Source organism: Seriola dumerili, unplaced genomic scaffold, assembly GCF_002260705.1.
Source record: "Seriola dumerili isolate Sdu_G_001 unplaced genomic scaffold, Sdu_1.0 BDQW01000044.1, whole genome shotgun sequence".
In the NCBI taxonomy this organism is placed as follows: domain Eukaryota; kingdom Metazoa; phylum Chordata; class Actinopteri; order Carangiformes; family Carangidae; genus Seriola; species Seriola dumerili.
Window position 1 is genome coordinate 4,560,052 of NW_019174299.1, and position 23,643 is coordinate 4,583,694.

General features: G+C 41.0%; 1 protein-coding gene across 2 annotated transcripts; it reads right to left on the minus strand.

The window, feature by feature from the left end:
• Nucleotides 1-7,821: 7,821 nt before the first annotated feature.
• mpp3 (membrane palmitoylated protein 3) lies at nucleotides 7,822-20,696 on the minus strand. 2 transcript variants are annotated; one of them, XM_022739586.1, is made up of 19 exons: nucleotides 20,644-20,696; nucleotides 20,410-20,528; nucleotides 19,379-19,460; nucleotides 19,310-19,329; nucleotides 18,915-18,995; nucleotides 18,417-18,554; nucleotides 18,196-18,277; nucleotides 16,228-16,313; nucleotides 15,308-15,382; nucleotides 14,845-15,041; nucleotides 14,102-14,166; nucleotides 13,179-13,199; nucleotides 12,150-12,191; nucleotides 9,904-10,059; nucleotides 9,654-9,734; nucleotides 9,452-9,545; nucleotides 9,260-9,365; nucleotides 8,928-9,056; nucleotides 7,822-8,001 (listed from the first exon to the last, which is right to left on the minus strand). In XM_022739586.1, the coding sequence occupies exons 1-19, from the start codon at nucleotides 20,678-20,680 to the stop codon at nucleotides 7,822-7,824; spliced, it is 1,791 nt and encodes a 596-aa protein (XP_022595307.1). In that variant the 5' UTR covers nucleotides 20,681-20,696. The 2 variants fall into 2 exon arrangements, with proteins under 2 accessions (XP_022595307.1, XP_022595306.1); XM_022739585.1 differs by lacking the exon at nucleotides 19,310-19,329 and having other exon boundaries at nucleotides 19,383-19,460.
• Between the last annotated feature and the right edge of the window lie 2,947 nt (nucleotides 20,697-23,643).

Consider the following 23,643-nt stretch of genomic DNA (forward strand, 5'->3'; position numbering starts at 1 on the left):
CTGGAGTTATCGTGTTCAAAAGAAAAATGCAGGCACAATAAGTATAAAACGAGCTCCACACATTAAATGACAGTAAGTTGTAGCCTGTTAATATGAAAATACTTGTCTGTATAAGTGTGAGAAGAGGTGGCGAATCTTAATTCCTCTGGCAGAGTGTTCCAGAGTCTGGGAGCTTTGACAGCAACAGCTCTGCTTCCTATAGTTACCAATCTTAATCCAACATCCAGGAGATCCGTGCCAGAGGACCGCAGACTGTGATTTGGGTGATGTGATCATATTTCCTTGAATTATTTCAAATTCCTGTTGCTGCATTTTGAACCAGCTGCAGAGAGAAAGAGAAAGTGAGAGCTTGTTAGTTTTAAGTGTGAATGAATTATAGCAATTTGTGGCAGACCAGTGTTCCCTCATTAATATGCAAGTTTATGCAGCAAGATGCTCCAAAGTTGAATCAGATCATGGAGTACTGTGGTGCAAGAACAAAGTTCTTTGTATTGTTCTGTGTCCGCAGAGTCATAGACACCAGCATGATGCATACCATGTAGCATGTACTAACTTGAACAACCTTTACAGACCTTCACACCTTCATTAACTACAACAGATTATATAATACATATAATATAATCCTGGAAAAGATAAATACTAGTTAAATAGTCCATCTCGCCTTCTTTTCCACCACTGACAATAAAATTTTATTTTGAAGAAAAATTTTTTTATAGGAAAATGATATTGAGCATAATCCATGACTGTAAATACATTAAATAGCTTCAACAGAAAAAATACCAGTTACAACTAGTGTCCAAAATTAGGTTTTACATTATGAATATCTTTAGGATAATATAGAGTTGAAGATTTCCCTTAATTGGATCAAAACAGCCCCACATAAAAATTACACAACAGTATATTGATGTCTACATACTTTTGGCCATATTTTGGATATAAGTGCTTTACTGTAAGGCATCCAGGAGTTTGAAGCCCCTGCTTACAGTATGTGACTGTGTCAGGATGTAAGGGTGGTCATGTGAATGCACATGTGGGTTTGTTATCTGATTTTCTGTTAGACCAGCTGATGGCTCCAAATGGAATTAAAAAAGATATGCAGATTATTAACTTGTGAATATAATCGAAAAATCTGGCAGCAGCTCTTGTGTTCTTCCTCCAAAGCAGACATGATCCGTGAATCCCTGGACTAACGTGTGTCACTCTGCAGCTGACTAATCAACTCATTGGCAACACCTGTCATCATTAGCTTCAGATCGAAGAGAGCAAACACAAAGGAAGCAGATGGAGGACGGCTTGACTTATGACAAAATATTGCTGTTTACTCAACAAATCAAACATCCACACAGAGAAAAACAACATAACAGGTAGGTTATGTTTTCTGTGCTTTAGAAAATGTATAAATATCAGACAATAATTTCAGATAATTTGATTTTAAATCCAGCAATGAGAAATGCAGAGCACACTGCTCGTAGACATCACCAGAATCACCTTGTCTCTTCCTGTGATAATTTATAGAGGTCAGCTTTCTCTAATCTGCTCTTTGTTAAAGGTTATTTCTCTTAACTCTCGCGCTTCACTTAACAAACACATTTTTCTCTACGATTTGCATTTCAACCCCACAATTCAAATAGGAAAATGAGTGTGAAGTTCACCCTCTATAATCTTAAGGTCATCGCATCCATCTCCAGCGTGACAGCTGTTCTCTGAATTCTTTGTATCTTCAGCTATAGCCCTAAACCTGACTTAAATCCAGTCTGGCTCATACAGAGCTGCTACTGTGCCAAATACCATATAACCGTAATTTAAATTCAGATTCAATTATAGCTCAATATATCATCATCATTAATGTCGCCTCTAAGGCCCAAATGAGTTCAAAGGCTCTTCTTGGACAAGGTTTATGTTCTATCACTTTTTCTTATTTATCTACTCTCCATGGCTCAAAACACACACTATCACTACTTCAGTCTCTCTGTTAAATATTAAATATATGGACATGTTAAACCTCTATGCCCTCAGTTAATTAGGTTTACACTTTTGAAATTTAGGTTTAGGTTTTGAAATATTCTAAAAAGCAATCAAAGAGAATCCAAACCCAAATCTTAGATTATTAATCATTATGTTTAAGCCTAATTACAAGTCCCTGGTTCCACTGTGCTTTAACAATTTCTGTGTTTGTCTTCACCTGTCTTGTCACTTGAACAAACTTACTTCATAAACCTCAGTGTGCACAAGGATGGCAAGTGCTGATTTTCTGTTGGCTAAGAATATGAATGTAAAATCTATGTTAAGTAGTCTGTGCTTTTGAGCTGCATTAGCCCAGTCTCTTTTAGCTAAAGTCTCACTAAAAAGATAATTGTAGTTATAGATTTGACATTGTTACGACTCTGGCTCAAGAGACGCAACGTAGACTGTGTGATAAGTACAAAGTTTGATTCAGGGCATGTTTAGGCTACTTTGTATTGTTTAAAGACTGTAGGTAGTGGGGGGGCAACTACATAGCTCAGCTCTGTCTCATCGTATCTTAGGTGTATGAAATGTAAAATTGAAAATTTGTGATTTTAGAGATTCATGTCGGAAAAATTTCTTGACGCTTCCCAGACATTGAAACCCTAATGATGATGGTGATCCAATGGTGTTTTTCTTTTGCACCACACTTTAGTAATTCTTAATGAAAAGGTCTCAGTAGCTATTAAATGGATTGCCATGAAATTTGATACAGAGATTCATGTTACCCTTCAGGGTGAACTGATGATGATCATTTGGTTTGGTATTGATTCGGCTGTCCCTTGACTTTTCATCCAGTGCCATCATCAGGTTCAAAATTTTCATTTGTTCAGTTCTTTGGTTTATGACCTGAGAAACTGCCATTCCCATCAGCCTGCTGATGTTAGCATTTAGTTCAAATGCTCCTGTGCTTAAGTATAGGCTAGTCCCTCTCAGAGCATTTCTGTTGATGTACAGGTGAAACAAACAACATTAATGGTGTTAGTGCTGGAAGCCGGCTTTAGAGGTTTTTTTCACAGTAAATAGAAGCATCTGTTTCCCCATTTAGGCAAAACACATCCTGTCTCTGGCTCTGTGTTTAAAGTGGTGACATGAAATTGATATTGATCTTTTTATCTTAATCTTTGTAGGAAAGCAAATATAACTGTTATTCCCAAAATATTCTGAACTATACCTTTTTAAGGTAAAATAAACAGCCTCTACTATAGGTTGCACTATTAAAAAGTTAGTACCAAATAAACAAAAGTTAAAACTGTGATATAGCTTTGGAAAGTAATTACATATATTGATTAATTAATGCAATTATTTTGTTTTTTTGAGCACCGAGCCAGCGCTGCCAGACTCCTGGGCCTTAGTGGTATAATTGAGGAAAAAGCAGATTGAATCTTTTTTTATCAGCATTTAAACTGTTATAATTGTTTTGAGAAATGGGCTGACGGTGTGGGGCAGCTTCTATAACCAGATCACAGATGTGTGTGGTAGTTTCTCTTTGGCAGGTATAAGACTATGTGGCCTGCATATTAACCGCTGAGCCAGTGAATCACAGCATATTTTGTTTGTCCATAATGAATGTCAGTGGATCTGTGTGCAGCCTCAGCACACCTTCACCCTAACATAGTTCTGTTTTCTCAGCGGAGCAGCTTCTCTAATTATAATGATTGTTACCCAGTTTAATTGGCTGTGCCAGCAGTCTCAGGAGTCACAGGATGCTCACAGAGGTAATTGCATATGAGCAAGAGAGAGAGTGAGTTGATGATGAACCCTCACAAAACTTACCCAAAACCTGCACTACACAGGCAGAATAATGGGCTTCCTATCTTTTTTCAATTACAGACTTACATGGGGATGGTAATGAAGAATTAGTGCAGAATCCAAAAAGGTGTTCACCACAGGAAAGTCATAAACAGGAAAAAGTTGTCCGACTCCACAGGGAACAGTTTTAATTATGTTTCTTACTATTTTGCTCTATGCAATTTTCGTTGTAATATTTGGATTCATCTTAAATGCATCGCACTTCTGTGAGCCAAAAGTAAATTTCAAAACACACAATTTGAATCAGCTGTGATCAGTGACAAGTTTTTAAACACAGGGACTAACAACCTTTTTTTTTTTTCTGGTGATGTTACATCAGTTATAACTGTGAATGCAGCAGTCATACAGATCTACATGTTTCCATGATCAGCTGGAAATGGACTGTTCTGTATCTTTAAAGAAAACTCTTTCAGTACTCAAGTACTGTACTTAAGTGCAAGTTTGAGGTGGTTGAGTATTTTCCATGTATTGTACTTTATACTTCTACTCCTATGTTTAAGAAAGAAATATTGTACTTCAGATTTATTAGAAAGCAATGGTTACCTGTAACAAGTTTTTATATGTAAAATATAAGATCATCCTAAAAATTAGAGCTGCATCTAACATTATTTACCTTGTCAATTAATCTATCATTTCAATTAATAAAAATAATCATTCGGCCTGTTAAATTTCAAAGTGACATCACCAAATGTCAAAACCCAAAGATATTTAGTTTAAAGTGATGTAAACCAGAGAACAGCAGCATAATCTTATATTATCTAAAACTCTATTACAAATAAAATAACTGCATTCCAAATACTACCTAAAAGTACAAAAGCATCATCAGCAAAACGTAATTAAAGTATCAAAAGTAAAAGGGCTCATTGTGCAGAAGCACTCCTTTCAGAGTATTATATTATTACATGATGTTGTAGTTTGTCAATCTTAGGTACTTTAATCCCCACTGTTTCATTTAGAATGATTTTATAAGATCATATATTTTGAATGTAAAATCTTAATCTGAAAAGTATCTGTCAGATAAATGTAGAGGAACATTTCTCTCTGAACTGTGGTGGAGTAGAAGTATAAAGCAGCATACAATGAAAACACTCCAGTAAAAGTACCTCACAATACTTGAGTAAATTAACTTAGTTACTTTCCACCATTGGCTAAATAATAAACTATAAATATGATGTATTACTCTAAAACATCCTCTAAAGTAGTTCAAATTAGCTCCATCTTGACCAGCTACAGCACAAAAATGCTGCTCACATGTTGATGCATCAGTAAAATATGACAGAGTATGTTCATCCACATAATTGGTGTTTTTTAAATGTTTTAAAAATATTCTCACGCTGTAGTCACATCATTAGTTTTGAGGTATTTGATCAAAAATACTATATTTGACTTCCAGTTGCTATGAGAACAAGTGTCTTCCACCACCACTGAAGAAATTAAAGTTTGAGTTGTAGCTCTCAGGTTTCTCTGTAGTGCTTTTAAATTCTTTTCCACAACTTAGATTTGCTTTCAACTGATCCATCACTGTGACAATCTCTCCCCAGTGCAGACCATCTGGAAAACAACACTGATGGAATAGAGATGTGATGTGCTGTTGTGGACCAAAGCCGAGGACTGCTGGCAGTGTTTTTAGATGCACTTAAATGAACTGCAAGGGAGCCAACAACAGCTGAGAGGTAAACACACACATCATAATGTTAGAGCAAGCTGCTGGCTTTCATAAGTAGAAGTAAACATTGCCTTGGGATTTTTTTGGGGAAAATTATTTTCAAGAAACACAAGTTTGATTCAGCTAGCTTTATTATGGCACTTTGTACATGTCACATTACAAACTCAACATTCTGGGTTCATACAGCACATAAAAAGATCAAGAAGACATTGCATGTTTTAACAAAGAACAGAAGGGATCTGGAAGCTGCTTAATTTTCACCACACACACTCACACATTCAATCAGATGCCAGTGTAGGAGTGATAGGCTATCCAAAATCTGGTCAACCTGTATAGATCACTCGTTTTCTAGTCACCTGTGACATAAGCCTGTATTTCCTTATTGATGTGATTTGTCATTAAAGGATAGGTTCACATTTTTCCAAGTCTATCCTGATATAATAGTCATAGGCCAAAGACAAGGCTCTGGTCGCTGTATGATATCATTCCTCCTCTCCACACTGGTTGTGAAAGATTCCTTTGTGAAGTGATTTTGATATAAGTGATGGGAGACAAAAATCCACAGTCCTCCATTCTGTGTAAAAATGATTAAGTTCAGCTGAAGCCAATATCAGCTTGAGCAGTCTGAGTACAAAAAATGAGTCATTCTCTTCCAAAGTAACTGTCTTTTTAGTACAAAATCCCCTCTTATGGTATAAGACAGATGGTCTTTTCGGCCCTGAGGCCTTCTTCAAGAGTGAATCTTGAATCTCGAAACGTCATCTGTCTTAATAAAAGAAAACTGAATATGGAGCCAGACAGTTTTTTTTCCTGCTCTCAAGGAAGGGATTTTTTCACAATCAGTGGAGGGAAGAGACAGTTACAACCAAGAACTCTTTCAATTTGCATATGTGGCAAATTTAAACCTATCCTGTAACCTAAAAAGTATTTTGCCACTGTTAATGCTAGATGACATCATGTTCATATAATCTCAGGGCCAGGTCTTTAATTTGAAATAAGGCTGTGACTAAGTTATTTTCATTTTTTATTATTTGACCAAATATTTATATTTACCACTACTTCTTTACTTCTCTCTCTGTACAATGTCAGAAAATAGAGTCTACAAATAGTTTTGTGACACTTCAGAACTTTTAGTTTACTATTGTGAAGACAAAGAAAAAAAAAAAACCTTATAATTGAGAAGTTGTAACCAGAACAATTAATAATATATAAACAATTAACCAGTTATCAAAATAGTTTGCAGATTTATCATCTAATTCTAATTTGAAATCTGTGGATATTACGTCTCCAGTTCGACAACACAAAACCCTGATTCTCGAAGAAAACATCTATTACCATCTTCTTCTGTCTAAAAAAACACATGTGCAAGGAAACTGTACAAAACCCATTCTTGTACATAAAAGTAGCATTACATGTTGGTGTATGTGTACATACACTGTGACATCCATCCACACAGACTTTGTGCACAGCATTGTTTAACACACGGGACTGAAGGTAAACAGGTTGCATTGAAGTGCTACGAGATCTTTCGTTGGCACACGAGGAGTAACATTTACAATATTTACATCTGAGATTAAATAACCAGTTGTCATGCGTTTCCTAAAAACAAACTGTTCTGTAGAAAATAAAATTCTCACATTCTATTTGGATCTTTTTGTTTTTTTTTTTCTGTCCATGTGTGGAAATTATAGTAATGGTTTAGCGAAAAGAACACATTTGTGTTGAACAGCATTCCCTTAAATTCATGTTAATTTCTCCTGTTGGATTGGTTCTTATACTGTACAGGATGCATGAGCAGTAAGAATTAACAAGGAAGCATTCTGCAGTTGGCATTAAAACTGTAAAACTAAAAAACATGCTACTGAAGGTACTCCAACAGGAGTCACAATAAAGCTGACTGACTGAGCAATCCTGTGAGTGGGATCCCAAACCTGACACACTCTGAACAATGCAGCTCGAGAGCGTGACAGTGTGAGGAATAAAACACTTGTTAAACCACAAACTTTCTTCTGTTCCCTGTGTTTGAAGTCAAATAAATTCAAAGAAAACCTGAATAAATATGACACGAGAAAGGAGCGATCATTGAGGAAGTGACAATAAACTGAGCTGTCCATCTGCGGCAACACCCCAGACAATGAGGTCTTCCTCTGACATCATCCTCTCCCTTTGGTGCTGCAGTTAATGGCTGTCTGACCAGCCCCGTCAGTCAGAGGGAGACGAGTCCGGCAGACTCCCAGCAGGCCTTTGGGGGGCAGGGGGTGGGGGTGAGGTGTCAGCTCATGAGGATAGGGACTTGTGCAAGGACTTTGAGGTGCGTGAGGGTGGGTAGGTAGGTAGGTTTAGGTCCGCACCCAGCAGAGAGGCACCCAGAAGGATTCTCGCTCCAGCCTTTCCAGAATACCTCGTAGTTCTGCACAGGCACTGGCCGAGTCCTCCTTGATCAGGACCCGGTCCACCAGGTGTCCATACTGCTGGTCGATCTGAATGGCAGACTGACGCATCTCCTGCAGGTCCTCGTCCTGTTGCAAAAAATAAAATGAAGGGATTTATATGGAGACACACACATATACTGAGGCTGTCTTGATCGAGTCCTATGGAGGACCTGAAGGCAGAAACCTTAGTGCTCACATTTGTACAAACTAGAGCTGAGACCTGAACCTACACTTCCTCCACAAATCAGAGTCTAACTAAACAACCAGGTGCTTTCACAAATAATTGTCACCTGCAAATTACAGATACATTTCAGAGCCTCATGTTCATGCATGTGTTTCAGGAAACATGTTTGTTTTGATTAGATAAATGTGGGGAAATTATCTCAAGCTGCAAATCACAGCATGCATGTCGCAAAATTGGTGAAATGTGTCCTAGACAAACAAACTATGTAATAAATCCAGTTGTCAGATAATTGGGTAAATCGAGCTAAAAATAATGCAGTCTGATACACTCCTGCAATAAATCCTCCTTCATGAAAGTTATGTTGACTTTTTGTTAAACTGTATTGCATTATACGGACCAGTGTTTCAATTTCTTTGTCCACCCCATTTATATCAATAAAGGTAAAGCTATATAGCAAACACCTCTCTGTATCATGTAATACAGTTCAACAGCAGTTGAATCAATACAAACAGTTTCAACACAAACTGAACATTACAACCTTAATAGAAGAAGACTGTTGTATTCGACAGCATTGGTTTAGCTTGGTGTTCCTAATAATCATCCAGCTGCGCTTATTTACCTCATCATTATGTAGTGGTTGCATATTTCCATACTTAACGAGTTGGCAAGAATCGTCAGACTGCTCCATTAAACAGTGAACAAGAAATACTAGTGCATAATGGCTTGCAGAGTATTAAGAGCTACAAAACATGTGTGTGCCCCTAGGCCACATTCAGAAAAGCCTTGAGCTGGGACACGGCTATTACTGATAAGAGAAAACAGGACTCACTGTTACGCGGCCATGCTCTCCCCCTCCTGGCGAGGTGGCAGCACTGCGGCGGCGTCTGCTCTCAGGAACACGAGGTTTGACAAATATTACGTAGGGCTTAAACTCTGCTGTCCTCAGCCTCCTCAGGGCCTGAAGTGGTGACACAGTAGAGGAAAGAGAAAAACACAAGTCAGAAGGCAAACATGACAGGACAAAGCCAACAGCCATGTATCAGACTCTCCACATTATGATCAGATCTGATGTGACTGCCTCCAGGATCTGTACCTCTGACATGTTAGATAGTGGATGTATATGAAGAAAGCGGGGCTCAGTAGTTGTTACATGACTCCTACCTCAGGCTGCACATCCACTATACACATCTTCTTGGCCTGTACAGAGCGGATCGCCTCTATACTGGTGCCGTACTGGTTCTCTTTGTATTCCCCGTGCTCTATGAACCTGAGGAGAAGCAGTAAACCTCTAAACTTCACCAGGAAACAGATCAGATGTTTACACAACATCTACATGTATGAGTGTTAACATACTTGTTGTTCAAAGCATCTGCATCAAATTGCTGTTTTGTGACAAAGTGGTACTCCACCCCTTCTTTCTCATGAGGTTTCTTGGGCCTGGTGGTGTCTGTGGGAACGTACAAGAGGAGTTAGTTGTATGCGATTAAACTGGCTTACAATAATGTTGGTTAATTGATAGGTACGTTGTGTGTTATTGCTGAGAAGAGCGACTCACGTGGTACAGCTACTGCATAACGATGTGGGTTTTCAGCAATCACCCGCTGTTTGAGTTCATTGATTCGTGCTCCGAGGGAACCTATGGGAGCAGGTTGTGTGTTTAAAGGAGAGAAATAAATGTAGTCTATCATCATGTTGATAAAGCTGTTGATACTGGATCATCAGTTTCTTGTAGCACATGCTTAAATCCAGCAGATGTCACTATGATCTTAGGAGAACGTTTGTGCGTTTCAGTGGCTCAGTCCTACCGATCAGAACCACCAGGCGAGGCCTCTCATTGGGCCTCTGCTGGTAGCGGGTCACCTCTTCGTAAGTCATGAAGTCGGGGTCTCCGGGATCAGAGCCCTCTCCTGATGATCCTTGCCTGTCCTTACGACTCAGCCGGAAACTCCTCCGTAAACCAGCTACATCGAGGCCAGAGAAAAGAGGGAAGGAGGAACAGAAAACCAAGGTGTTGGGTCAGATGCCATGAGCCATTGAATCATTTACACAAGGTTACATAACACAGGAGTGCACTACTTCACTGCCAGGATGCAGATATGATACATTTTTAAAGTTATTAGATAATTGCAGTGAGCAAACATGGTTTTAAGAAAGTCAAGATCAACTCATTGACAATCATGCATTAAAAAAAAACTTTGTAAACAGTGCACATGGATGAAAATAGCTCACTCTTATTTGAACTGTAAATACTTGATAGTGACAGATATTAGCTGAACTTGGAGCCATTAGACATCATGCTTCAACCGAAAATTGGATCACATGCAGCTGACAGAAAATATGTTTAAAATCTTTTAAGCAAAATATACTTTGTATTCATTTTTTAAGTAATAATTATTTCAGCAGTTCAGTGACCCAAGATAAACAACATTTTCCAACATTATGTTCCAAACAAGGCATGCTGCTTTGAACAAGGCTAGAGTGCTGAGGCAGGACAGACAGGCATCCTGGCCCTGGGAAACGCCGCGTCAATGGCAGAGAGTGACCGCAAATGAGGGTCTCCCATGACCAGGCCTGTCTGTATCCCCCCTTATCAGTGGTGTGTACCTGCGGGAATGAGCCGGGCACTGTACCTGAATAAAATTCCCAGGAAAACACCTGGCCACAGGAGGGCGCCACTGCTTTACACTTAGGAGAGACTATAACTGGCGTTAGAGCATCACACAACCCAGCCTCACACCTCCATCACAGGGTGAACGAGCAGCAAACGTGCCTGGTTGAGTGTGCAATGCGTCCAACAACGCAGCGGGGCCCTCATGAGGGGGAGAGGAGGGGGGTGTTTTGGGAAAGGGGGAAGCAGTGCACTGGCCACAGCAGCAGGGGCAGTTAGTTAGATGCAGGACGGGAGGGAGGCAGGTTGAGGAGGATCCAAACACTGCTGGGTGGAGGAGGTGGGTGGAGGGATGGTAAGGGGGGAAGGTTTTACAGCTCCAAGCAGAGTGCAACATAGTAAGCACAAATACGGTTTTTAAAAAAAGGTATTTTGTGTTACAGTGAGTAGGTGCTGTCAAGCTTTCAGCTGAGTTTAGATCGTTCCTTGAACTCATCGTCATTCCAGCAGCTCGCAGGATGTGGGGGAGAAAAATGGGGGTCAGGTTGGGCTGAAAAGGGCGAGGAAGGGGAGGTCAGTGGAAGGCTGGAGAGGGGTTGAGGATAAAGGGGACTAACATATTCCCTCCACCCCAATTTGAATTCAGCACAGCCTGTTATCACGACATAAAATCCCTGGCTACCTAAACACATTTTACCATCACTGTGATTTGATTTGATAATGATTTATTTTACAGGTCCATAGTTCCTGGAAAAAACTCATTGGGTAGTAAAATAGGAATAGTTTTCTCACGTTCAGCTGACCCGCTGTGTTCATGTTTGCAGTTATTTGATGTGTGACTGCCTCTTTGTTTCCTTACTATGTAGATGACATGCTTCTTTTCAAGAACTCTCCTGAGAAATAATTAGAAAATTACACTCTCTCAACCAGCACAAATTCTCTACTAACCAAATCATCATCATTTTATATGTGACACTGTCTAAGTCTAGTCTATATGGCCTCTGTACTTTAATGTCTGACACTTTAACTCGTCTGTTAACTCTAATTATACTCTAATTACTGGCACCTGCAGAAGTGTGAGATGACACTTCCTACACGTTTTTTTCTACTTCGTTTTCCTTTCATGTTTTGTACAAACACTGTAACAAGGTTTGTTTTCCCTACATCTGCATGTCTTCCCTTCGCCTGGCACAGGTTAATTGTGAATCATCACCCGTCTCTCTGATTTCCCTCTTATGGCATTGTGTTTGATCCCATCTCTTTATCCTTCGAAACCCTCACCCTTTCTCTAATCCCTCAACCCCGGCACCAGACGGGTCAACCCTACAAGCAGTCAGTTTGACGCCCCGCCCAGGGCAACCAGGGAACCAGCGCACAGCCAGGCTGCAACAGGCAAATAGCAGATAGGGAGAAGGAGGTGGAGAAAGATGTTCACGCTCTCACCTATGTACTGTCCATTGAAATAGCCCTCACAGTCACAGTCCTCTGTAGGGAGGCAAGCAGGGAAAAGAGGGGGTAAGCACAGGGTAAGAGACCTGGAAGAGTCAAGGAGTAGGGGAGGTGGAGGAGTTAAAGAGCAGGGCAGGTGGACTATGGGCGCTGGAGAGGGCAGGCGGGGCCGGCAGGCAGCAGGCAGGCAGACAGCGGGAGGCAGCCAAGAGATAATGAAGGAACGCTGCTGGAGGCAACAGCCACTAACAAAGGCTTGATGAAGATCGGAGAGGATAAAAGAGGAGAGGAGAGAGGAGGAGGCGAGGCTCTCCATCTGGAAGGGAGCCAGCTGTGAGCCAAGTCTCTGTGACCCACACACATGTAAACAAACCTGACCTCCCTGTTGTTGCACAGCTGAGACAGAAACTGCCTCACATACACAAACCTACAAATCCATAATTCCAAAACAAAAGAAGACTGTGACGATGTTCTGATTTTAGAAAACAGACAAACCATGGGTGGAAAAAAAATCTCAGCACAGAAACGGAATAAAACAACATTAAAATGATGTCTGAAAACACAGCAGAAAAGAAGAGGAAGACGAGGATGAAAAACAACAGAACAATGGACTGAGGATGACGCAGACCAAAAAAGGAGCTATTGTTATCTTTAACAACCTCTGCTTGGTTGGACTCAAATCCCCAGGGATGATGTTCTGCCTGCTCATCACCAGGTATAACACACACACACACACACACCGACACACACACACTAACACACACAGAATCTCTATTCTGCTCTGGTACACTAACAGCAGGAGGAAAGGAATTAAGCTGTAGGCAGTAAAAATCCCAAATGCACACACCACACATACACGCGCGTGTACACACACACACACACACACACACACACACACACACACACACACACACACACACCTAACAGAGACACCACAGGCCTCCATGAACATTTTTCTAGTGTGTGTGGATGTTTCTTTGTGTGTTCTGGATGAATCTTGTTTGTGGCTGCACATGTACCCACCTTTATCACATCCTTGGTCATCTGACACCGTGTGCAACAAGGAAGAACAAAGCGTGACACATTATCATCACAGTAGGTTAAAGGACAAGTTATTTTGTGTAAATGACATAAGAAATTTGGAAATTTTGTGAAAGCTGGGCTCGAGGATTTATAGATTCTGCAGTCGTCAGAATGACGTCACTGATGAGACGGGGAGACCCACATTTAAAGGCCCCACTGGGATTCAGGGGAATTAATCAGAGAGCTGGAGGAGCGTGGAGGGAGGCTGAGACAGAAGAGTCCCCTCAGGCTTGCTGCTGCGTGGCAAAGCAGTGCTAGCTGCCATGTTGCTAAGCTCTTGTTGTCGCCCCGTGGCTCAGGCCTAATCGGATCGCCTGCAGCTTATGAACCACGAAGAGCCACCACTCACATTAGCCACTCACCTGACTGTTTACACGCCGCCTCTATGGTATCAAGTGAGAAAGTGAGAAGCTGTAATGTATTGATGAGGCTTTGGTTCTCAGTGGGCGCCTGTTGCAACGCTGTCTGGATCTATATAAACTGAGCTCACAGCCCGCTCGCTGACCAGATGGACCAAACATGAAAGAGATTAATTCATATTTGTGATCCCTCCCTCCGTCTCTGTGCCCCTCCATCTCTCTCATTCTCATCCCTTTAAAAACACGTCTACACAGCCACATGGAGAGGACGGACAATGAATACTAATGCCTCCGAGAACGCCAATTACTAGCAAAAAAGGTCAATAAATGTCAATGAAAACATTGCTGCATTTATCCACTGGAGGATTTATTGTCCGATAATGAGAGTGACTGAGTGCATTAGTGGAGAAAGGAGAGCTGATAGTGAAAGATGCTGCAGGTAGTGAACTGTAATTAAGAGATGATGCTTAGGATGCAGTGGAATCCTGGGAAGCAGAAACTTACAGACAGGCTTTTTAGGGGATTTTGGATTCGGGAGCGTGCCCATTTTCATCCTGTAGGCCAGTCGCCTGGAGGAATGTGCAGAGAGAGACAGAGAGGACGAAGGCAGGAAGAGGATCATCAGGACAGAAATAAACAGTGAGTGAAAAAGATAAGGAGGAAATGACAGACAGGTAGAATAAAAGATTTACACATTAAATTCAGGGGAAGATAAAACGCACATGGATGGATTATAAGACATTGGGCTCCTAAACACAGACTTTTTGTCGTCATTCTATGCCCCATTGTGATAGCTTTGTGTCTCTCCTAACCCCTATCTGTGTTATTTCATCGTAAACCTTAATTTAACATATAAAAAAAGCTTCTCAGAGCTCGGTTACTCCTCTGACCTGTGTCTCTCTCTGTGTTCAAACTGTGGGTATTAATCCTACAGGCGCGGCAGTGTTTGGCAGGGATCTCCCAGCCAGCTGAGATCATCTTACTAACGGATTATGACACTTACTGTATCAGCGTGCGCCTGTTCAAGGCTGTGTTTTGATTTATTTTTTTTCCACACTGCTTTGATGCTCCATCTAATCATAGTTGACCCCTCAAAGTGGAACACATGAATGTGGATTTAAAAGATTACAAATGGCTGGATGACATAAATATCGGCAGCATATGGGTGAATCATTCAGTCCTGATGCTGATTAGTTTACACCACGGGGAGTTCAGTTAAACAGCACAGGCACATGATTTGACCTCACCTCTCCTGGAACTGTTTGGAGGGGATGAGTCCGGCCCGCAGGTTGCTGTCTCCCACTCGTTTGGCCTGCCACCACGTGGGGTCGTCCTGGGTCACGACCTGCAGGATGTCTCCCCGTTTGAAGGGAAGTCCCGCCTCTTGGCACGGCGTGGCCTTGTCCTCCAATGGGATGTAGTCAAACAAGGCTCTCATATAGACCTGGAAGCAAATGTGTTAGCTGTGTGAGAATTGTGGAAAACAAAAAGGCACCCTGTGTAGATACTTATTTTTGTAAATAAACGGGAGTGAAGTTGTTGATCTGTCTTGTCTGCCTTGGAAATTTGCATAAACATGGTGATGATCAGAAATTAAACTGCTATTTTTAATCAACTGTTTATATCAAAAAATAATCTGGAATAACACCCGAAAGGCTCCAACCCCGCTGTGGTCTATTGTTTTCCCGTCGCACTCCTGCTCCATCTCACCTTGCTCTCCTTCAGTCGGTCCTCCTCCTTAATGGCAGGGATTATCTTTAGAGTGATGGAGCCCTGGGACTGGGACTAGATCACAAATAGACAAGAGGAATTAGTAGAGAGGAGGTCGTGAGCCTCAAATTAAAGACAAACACAGGATATACTTGGATTAAAGGCACTCTGACGTGGATTTGACTTTTAATGTACTATCAGTGAAGACTGTTTGCAAATTAAAAAAAGATGGACAGAACGTGTTGGGTGAGGATTCACTACTACTACTCATCATCATCCTAGAGAATTGTTTTACTTTCAGCCTTGTTGTAGGGCTGTGCATGTGCTGTGATGTTGATGTAAGATATTAGAGAGTGATTTTTAGAATATCTCAGTGGTTTTGGTTGTAGACTTCCAGTGTGCAGCTGCTGACTGGGGCAAATTGTTGACTTAATGGTGTGGACACAAAATACTGTGTGTTATAACTGAACTCTATATCCTCATCCAGCACATTGTTCTTGGTGAACTGAAGTGTGTACAAATGTTATTGAAGAGTTTACAATAGTAAACATTTTACTTATATTTATGGTTTATCTTTGAGTTTTTACCCTTTATAATTCTGGGACTTTTATTTATTTTTCACTCTAGTCTTTTAGCACAGACTTAATGAGCGTGCCACACTGAATTTCACTGTTCATATTTCTTACGTATGTAGAAATAAAACCTGTAAAACTATCTTTAAAAAAGTTTTCCACAGGTAAGCAAGAGTGTAATTGTTTCCTTTTCAATATAACATTTCTTCAAATTATAATCATAGGCTGAACTTTAAGCAAGTAACAGTCCAAAAATACAATATGAAATATTGTTCTTGTACTTCTGTATTTCTCTAATTACACCAGTGTCACTAATTATAGAGTGTACAGTAGCAACGTCTATCTTACCAGCAGCTGACTGATCTCATCTGGTCTCTTGTGGATTACAGAGACTCCGTTCACCTCCCTGAGTTCATCTCCAACATGGACCAAACCTGCGAGGAGAGGAGATAGCATGAAGACACAGATTGAGTGGGCAGAGACATCAATGACAATCAAAGAGGCTTCACCGAGCGTCCCTGGTCTGTGGGGTTTATCAGTCGTATCTTAACAACAGTATTGTTGTCTGATCCACTGATACAGGCTGCCTCCATCCTCAGCTGTGATCCGTTTAGCTGCAGCCACAACAATGAAACCAAAGGCTGAGAGGAGTGAGATCAATACGCCTTTTCCTTCAGGAGGGAGAACCACATAGGTGCATTCATATAATGTATGCATCTACCAGACGCACACACACATGCCTGAGGCCACTTCTCAAATCTGTCTACAGCCTCTGTCTCCACACGGACGAGAGCTTTTTCCATCATTTGACGCAGCAAGACAATGGAGGGAGATGGTAACGATTAACGGATGCGGACAGTGATTGGTTTACTTTCGCAGCATGCATGTTTCTACTGCCAAATAACACACACACACGGGCACGCACACACCTGCGTGTGGCTAATATTTCTATGGTAACGCTCATGAAAGGAGTCTATATCATTTTGATTGACTCTCTGGCGACTCGTTGAGAGCTTTGAGTTTCAGCAGCAGCCACACCACTACTGTCATTTGTCTTCTGCTGCTGCCACAATGCATCTCTCTCACACTCAGGCTTTGATCCCACTTTCATTAGAGTATCAGGTTTTGATTTGTTATCCCACTCGTATGTATTTTTTCAGGAAACAGTTTGGCTCATTTTCACTGGCTGCAAGAAGACAAATGCCATCACACTGCTGTAAAACTCAGGAGGTCTCTCAGGGCGTCATGGTGGCTCAGTTTGTCTCGGGGCTGTGCTACATTACTGCAACCTCCTGGCTCATATCCATGCTGGGAACGTTTTTGCTTGTCATCCCTGATTCTTTCCTGCTTCTTTAAACTGTTACACAACAGCTAAATGTCTCCAGAACTATTTTTTAACCATGATAATTAACATTAACATTCTTGTGAGCACTTCATTGAAGTAAAATCTACTTGTGATGCCTCATTATAGGATGCATTGTCTCTTTAAATTTTACAACCGAAAGTCAGAATGAGTAGAAGAGATAATCAGTAAGTTGTTTTTTTGGGTTTTCTTTGGCTCACCCATTGTTTTCAGCATAAAAAATTACTGACACTTCACTTCACTTCAATTCACCTGACACCTGCTCAAAAGACTCAACAACTCAGAAAGTTGCTGACCTCTGGACAAGAGTAAATGTTTGATGATGAGAAATTTTTTATTAATGGTGCATATTCACATTGCATATTTTTTCACAGTTCATTTGTAATATGATAATAGTTTGTGCTGTGATAAGTCGTTAAATATGCTGTTCTTTTCTCCACCATCACTTTGATGTGGCCAATTATGTTTTCTCCTGTTCAGCATCTCCTCTGCAAAACCTGAAGGGATTAAATGAGGCAATGCCAGTGCGTTTTACTCAGCGCCCTCATTCCCGTGCAGTTGGAGGGGAGTATTTTAAACAGCATTAGCAAACAAAATTACAGTGTTAAAACACGAAAAATATCTGAAGATTTTATAAAATATTTAGTAGCAAATACTTCTTAGAGGGGTGGGGTCGCAGAGAGGAGGGCAGGTCATTAAAAGTCTCTGCTCCGACTTATTTATTTGAAAAATGTTTATAGACCTGGGAAGGTAAAATCATACGGTACTTCATGAATAAAAGATTCATGAAAAGATCTGCAATCATCATGCAACCTTTTTGGTTCACTTCGCTTGTCTGTGTTCCAGTTCCCAGGTTCCAGTCCACCTACAGCTACTGGCAGACTTGCCATGTGACAAGGTTTGTAAAAACTACAGAGTAACAAACAAGAAGCAGCAGAAGAAGCACAATTTACCACTTCGATCAGCTGCACCTCCTCTCATGATCCGAGCCACGATCACCGCCCCGGTGGCTTCATCCCGCCTGATGGTGGCTCCCTGGAGTACAGACAAAGGAATAAGATCATTAACAGAAAAGCACAAAGGCCTCGGTCCCATAATCCCCGTCTCTTCCACCCTGTTCTCCTGCAGGCTCCTAAGTTTTCATTTCCACTCTCATCTTTCTGTCACAACTCACCAGAGGCTCCTTGTTCTTCACCAGCCTGACAATCTTCACCGACTCCTCCTCCAGCTCGTCCTCAAAGTCATCCGGCAGCGGTGGCAGCACGGGGTCGAAGTTCTTCTGAGCCACAGTGTCGTGCACTGAGAGAACAGCCTGATGGGACATAAAAGCGACGTGCTGAGATTACAATGCTGACGTTGGGCTGCCGGGGAGCAGAAAGAGCACCCTGACGTCTGCCACAATCTGCAAACAGCTTCAGACATGAGTTTACAGTCTGATGTCACAGCAAATGAAACGGCCACATGGATGCACTCTAATGTGAAATAGTGAAACACGAGCTCTTCATGTTCTGAGCAAAAATGTTCTTTGGATTGGTGGCAACTTATTGTGGCTGTTCGCTATACTGTATGTCTCTGTTTCTGGTTCTTATTCCAGATAGCCCGCAGTTTTTCATGTTTTAAAATTTTCCTACAAAGTAACACTGTAGGACTGACGGCTACAAAGTGTGTTCACCTTGAGATGAGGCGACGTCAGCAAGTGCAGCAGCTCCTTCTCCTCAGTGCTCATTGGTCCACTCTGCAGCTCCTCTGCCACCTACAGATCACAACACACACACACACAGACACACACGAACCATGAGCCCTGACCTGACGTGAACCTGTGTGTGTGGATACCGGGAATGCAAGCTACAGTTTACTGTAGAATAAATGCAGAGAGAGAGACACAGACATGCACGCAGGGGGAGATAAGTAGTGAGCAGCTAAGGTCAGCAGTTTCCTGCACTGATAACTGGTGGGAGCGAGAGAGCACCAGGATATGGAGTTTCATTAAATGAGCATCGGGATGACTCAGCACTTTGAGGACATTAAAATTCACTTTTGATACCTGCACTGCTTCTCTGTGGGAGCTAACTCATTGTGACTGACTTCTGGACCCAAGTGGAAAAATCATTTAGTGTGAGTGTGTGAGTGATGAACTTACATCCTCTGCCAGAGAAGAGGCACTGTGGAGGACAGGTGTTGGACTCTGTCTCTCATACTGTCTCAGCTTCTCATGGATCTGTGACAAAAACAAATTTAGTTTATTAGGGGAGACGGTTTCATAAAGGAGTGCACCATTCTGGAAAACTGTAAAGGTCAAGCAAAGAATAATGTTCATATGCATCCAAGTCTAGACACTTTTATCAGGGAATCAGTAAAGCCATTAGGATTCACCTTCTGTACCCCATGGAGACAATCTGGATTATTCTCTCTATTCAAAATATCTACTAGGGACTTCATTTAATATTTCGGTATGAGTCAAAGGGAAACATACAACAACAACAACACTTCATCCACTGCACAGAGGATGAATACATTGTTGCTCACCTGACACACAGTACAGTTCTTAAACCCAGCAGCTAGATTCTTTTGATAGTTTTTCATTTCTAAACCTTACGTTTCTGCATGATGCCAGTTGCCCAGTATCACACATGGCTTATTCTTATATTTGCTGGCAAGCAGCCTCTCGTTATCATGAAAATAATGACTGTAATAATGACTGAAAAAGCATGAGGCTGAGACATGGATGGTTGGGTCACAAACAGACTGCTGTTTGCATCCTATTTCATTCCAACATCTCTGATCAATAGCCAAGTTTACTTGCCCACACTTTACCAAACTTTAATCATGGTGGTGGCAGTTCAGAAAACAAAATCAAAACAGTGAGTCATTTTTGTGACAGTCATTTGTGACAGTTTTAGATGGCAGTGACAAATGATGTCCTGCCAACAGACCAGAAAACTCAAATGACCTGATTTCTGTCCTGTCACTTAAGGAAACAGGCTAGATTATAAAAAAAAGCTATTTGGATTTTCAAGACATGAGGGACAATCAAATCTGAACCTCCTTTTTCAAGGAAAAATGTTCCAAAATTTAACGGTGCAACGATCCAAACTGCATCTAAATGTAAATATTAATGGTTACTTGTGGAATCAGACTCAGTTTCCGTAGTAATAAGATTTCCTCACCTTCATGAGGTATCCCAGGCTCCTCTCACTGAAGACATCTTTGAGGAACACCATGTCCTCTTTGTGGTTGGCATCGGGCCGCAGCTGAGAGGTCAGCAGGGCCAACGTCTCATGAAGCCCTACAGAGGAGGGGAATAAGAAAACCATTGTGTACATTAATGCGAGCAGATGGAGCACACCATCATCCAGCAGTATGGACAGTATGTGTGAAGCATCTGTGCCAACTCGTCTCACCCGCTCCTGCTGTGAGCACCGGCATGGCTTCTTTCATGGGTCAGTGAGGTGAGGAGGGGAAACCTGGGATGGGGAGACAAGACACAAATTACAATCAACATGTTCACTGATGCTTTCTGTTTCTAAAAAACAATTGCCTCTTCACAAGAACAGCAAAAAAAAAAAAAAAAGAAGAAAAGGAACTGGTGTGTTTTTGTGAGCATGTAGAACTGATTTAAAGGCATCCAGAGACCCATGTACAGTAATTACAGCCGTATATCATCTCCTTGTACGCTTCATGCCATAAATCCAGGCTGCATTTTCCATTTTGCAGGGCAGTTACCTCCTCTGTGAAAGTGTAGGTGTGTATGAGCAAGTCTGCTTGCATTATAGAGCCGTGCTAGTAAGATAAACAATCACTGCTGGTACTATTAATCACACCGACTCTCACCAGGCCCACTAAGCTTTGTGTTGGTGTGTGAGAGAGGAGAGTGGGCTACTCTGGCACAAACCTGCATGAAAGAACTAAAGCACCGACAGGACAGAGGCCGCCTTCCACATGACTGTTCATTAACCTGTGTGAATGTAACTATGTAGTATACACAGTGTTTGTTGTGTTGTTGATCTTTTTTCTCTGCTTTGAGCTGCATTCACTTATTTATGCTCAAAGGGATTAATGATTGATTGATGTGATTGTGACTGAATTTTGTGCAATGAGCTCATACAAGGAATAATATGTAGCAAAAAAAACAAACATTCATATTGACTTTTACACTCAATCAATCAATTTGAAAAAGAAAAAAATGTCAACCAATGGGGTGAGATTATGTTACATACAATATCTCAATACAAGGCAGAGTTTTACCTTGTTTCAGTGTCAGTATATTGGAACACAAGCAGATCAGTGCTAGTAGCAAGAAAGAATGCAGGTTAGTTAGTAAAATTTTAAACAAGTTGATTTGTATCAGACACACTTATAATGCAATATAATGGAATCCAGTAACAGCTCAGACATAAATTCTACACTAACAGAGCTTATAATGGTCAGTTTTTTTATGTAAACTGTCCAAGAAGAGTTCATTCAGCTGTGTTTCTTATAGAGGTTGTAGTTTGCGGTGGTGTTGAACTGGATTTAATTATATTGAAATGTGTTTCTTATATTCTTCACCCCTTGTGTTTATAAAATGGAGTGGGCCAAAAATTAGAAACACTTCTCAGTATGATGCAGTTCACTGCAAACTACAGCTTCAATATAAACATGTAGTTAAATTCATACCTGTAGGACAGTGTCAATCAAAGCTGAACATTATCTTTGTAAAGGTGGAATTTATGTCAGACCTGTTGTATAGGATCACATTAGATTTTACAGGTGTACCTGATAAAATGGCCGGTAAGTGTGTATATTCATATATACTGACAGACTGAGTGACTACAGTCAGCAATTACCACAGCCCCTACAGATCAATATCCCTGTCACTGCACTCGATATTCTCCATACATCCTCCCACTGGAAACAGGAGTCAATAACATAAACCACAGACTACATCATGTAACAAAGCAACAAAGCCAAAACAATAAGCTGCAATGAGGAGTATTAGCATTTTCACAAAAATTCTATCAAGCATTATATTTGGATTTACTGTAATGTTGTAAACATTTAGGGGCAGAGTGTCAGACTGTTCGATTTCCCTTTCTTGTTTGTGTCAAGAAATATGGAATAAATCAGTAAGTAAACATGGGCTGGTTTACAGTCATTCTTCAAAAATGTGACATCTAAATACTGTATTATATAATCATCCAACACCTACCTGTTTACTCTGGTGAAATATTGACAGAAATTGTATTCAGAGTGTTTGGAAAAAGGGCAAAGGCCCAATTGCTCAACTTGTCTGGCAGTAGTTTGCTTGTCTGCTTTGTACTGTACATGTAAAATAAACATAAGCTTGACAAGGGATATATTTAGTACAGGGCTGTTTCACTGTGTCCACACTGCCATGATGATGCATCTTTTTGGTGTATTACCACCTTCCACAGAGACTCTAAAGTTTATATGAAAAAAACTATCTGCATACATTCAACAGAAATCCTAAGCACAGAGGTGTTTATAGCATTTCCTTGTTCTTCTTCTTCTTTTGTAATATTTGAGCAGGTTTTTAAGCAACCACTGTGCAGGAACAAGTCAAATTAATCTGTACACACTGACTCATTACAAAGGAGAATAAGGCTCAACATGAAACAAGTGATCCTTTCTAAAAAAGCAAAGAAAAGATCAAAATTACTTTTCCACACTGGCACCAACTGATGGAGACAAAACAGAACACTGAACTGACCTCTGAACTGTTAGCATAGCATGTTAGCCATTTTCCAATATTACAACCAGGAGCTAAAGTGAAGCTTACATGCAGCAGCGTGAAGGCAGCAAGAGCAGGTAGAAGACTAAAGCACTAATGTAGAAAAGCAGATGTCAGCAAACTGGCAGAGGGTTCATCAGAGCAGGAGCAAGGCTGCAAAGTTAAGACACGCTATCCAGTCCACTTTGGGGCTAATGACTGATATGAAGCAGCTGTGCAGGCAGGTACAGGAGCAGCAGACTCTGTAGAGGCAGCTAGAGGACAGGTGAGGGACAGCAGGTCTGGGATTAGAAATGAGGTAAAGACTACACAGGGGAAGATGACAAAGAGAGGGGGGGGGGAGGGGGGGGGGGTATTGTAATTATCAAGATATTATTTGAACCACTTGTTTTTTATCCAAATTAGCAGTGTGGCATGATTGTGATGCATTTAGTCCAGACTGAAGTTTCAGCTACTAGATGGTTTGCTATCAAATGTTATTCAGACATTCGTGATCCCCTCAGGATGAATTGTCTCATTCAGCTCCATTATCCAGTTCTTTGGTTTATGACAAAATGCCTGCAAAACCAATGACATTTTTGCTTACTACTAATTAGCATATGTTAGCGTGCTTACATGCTAAACTATCTTGGTGGACATGGCAAACATTATTCCTACTTAACATCAGTAC

Excerpts from the sequence above, each read along its gene's own strand:
- mpp3 (XM_022739586.1), bottom strand. The coding sequence starts at position 20,680 with ATGAAAGAAGCCATGCCGGTGCTCACAGCAGGAGCGG. Across the intron at positions 18,996-19,309 it reads AAGTCAGTCACAATGAGTTA|GTGGCAGAGGAGCTGCAGAG; the intron begins GCTCCCACAGAG and ends TGTGATCTGTAG. Across the intron at positions 18,278-18,416 it reads TGAAGAACAAGGAGCCTCTG|GGAGCCACCATCAGGCGGGA; the intron begins GTGAGTTGTGAC and ends TCTGTACTCCAG.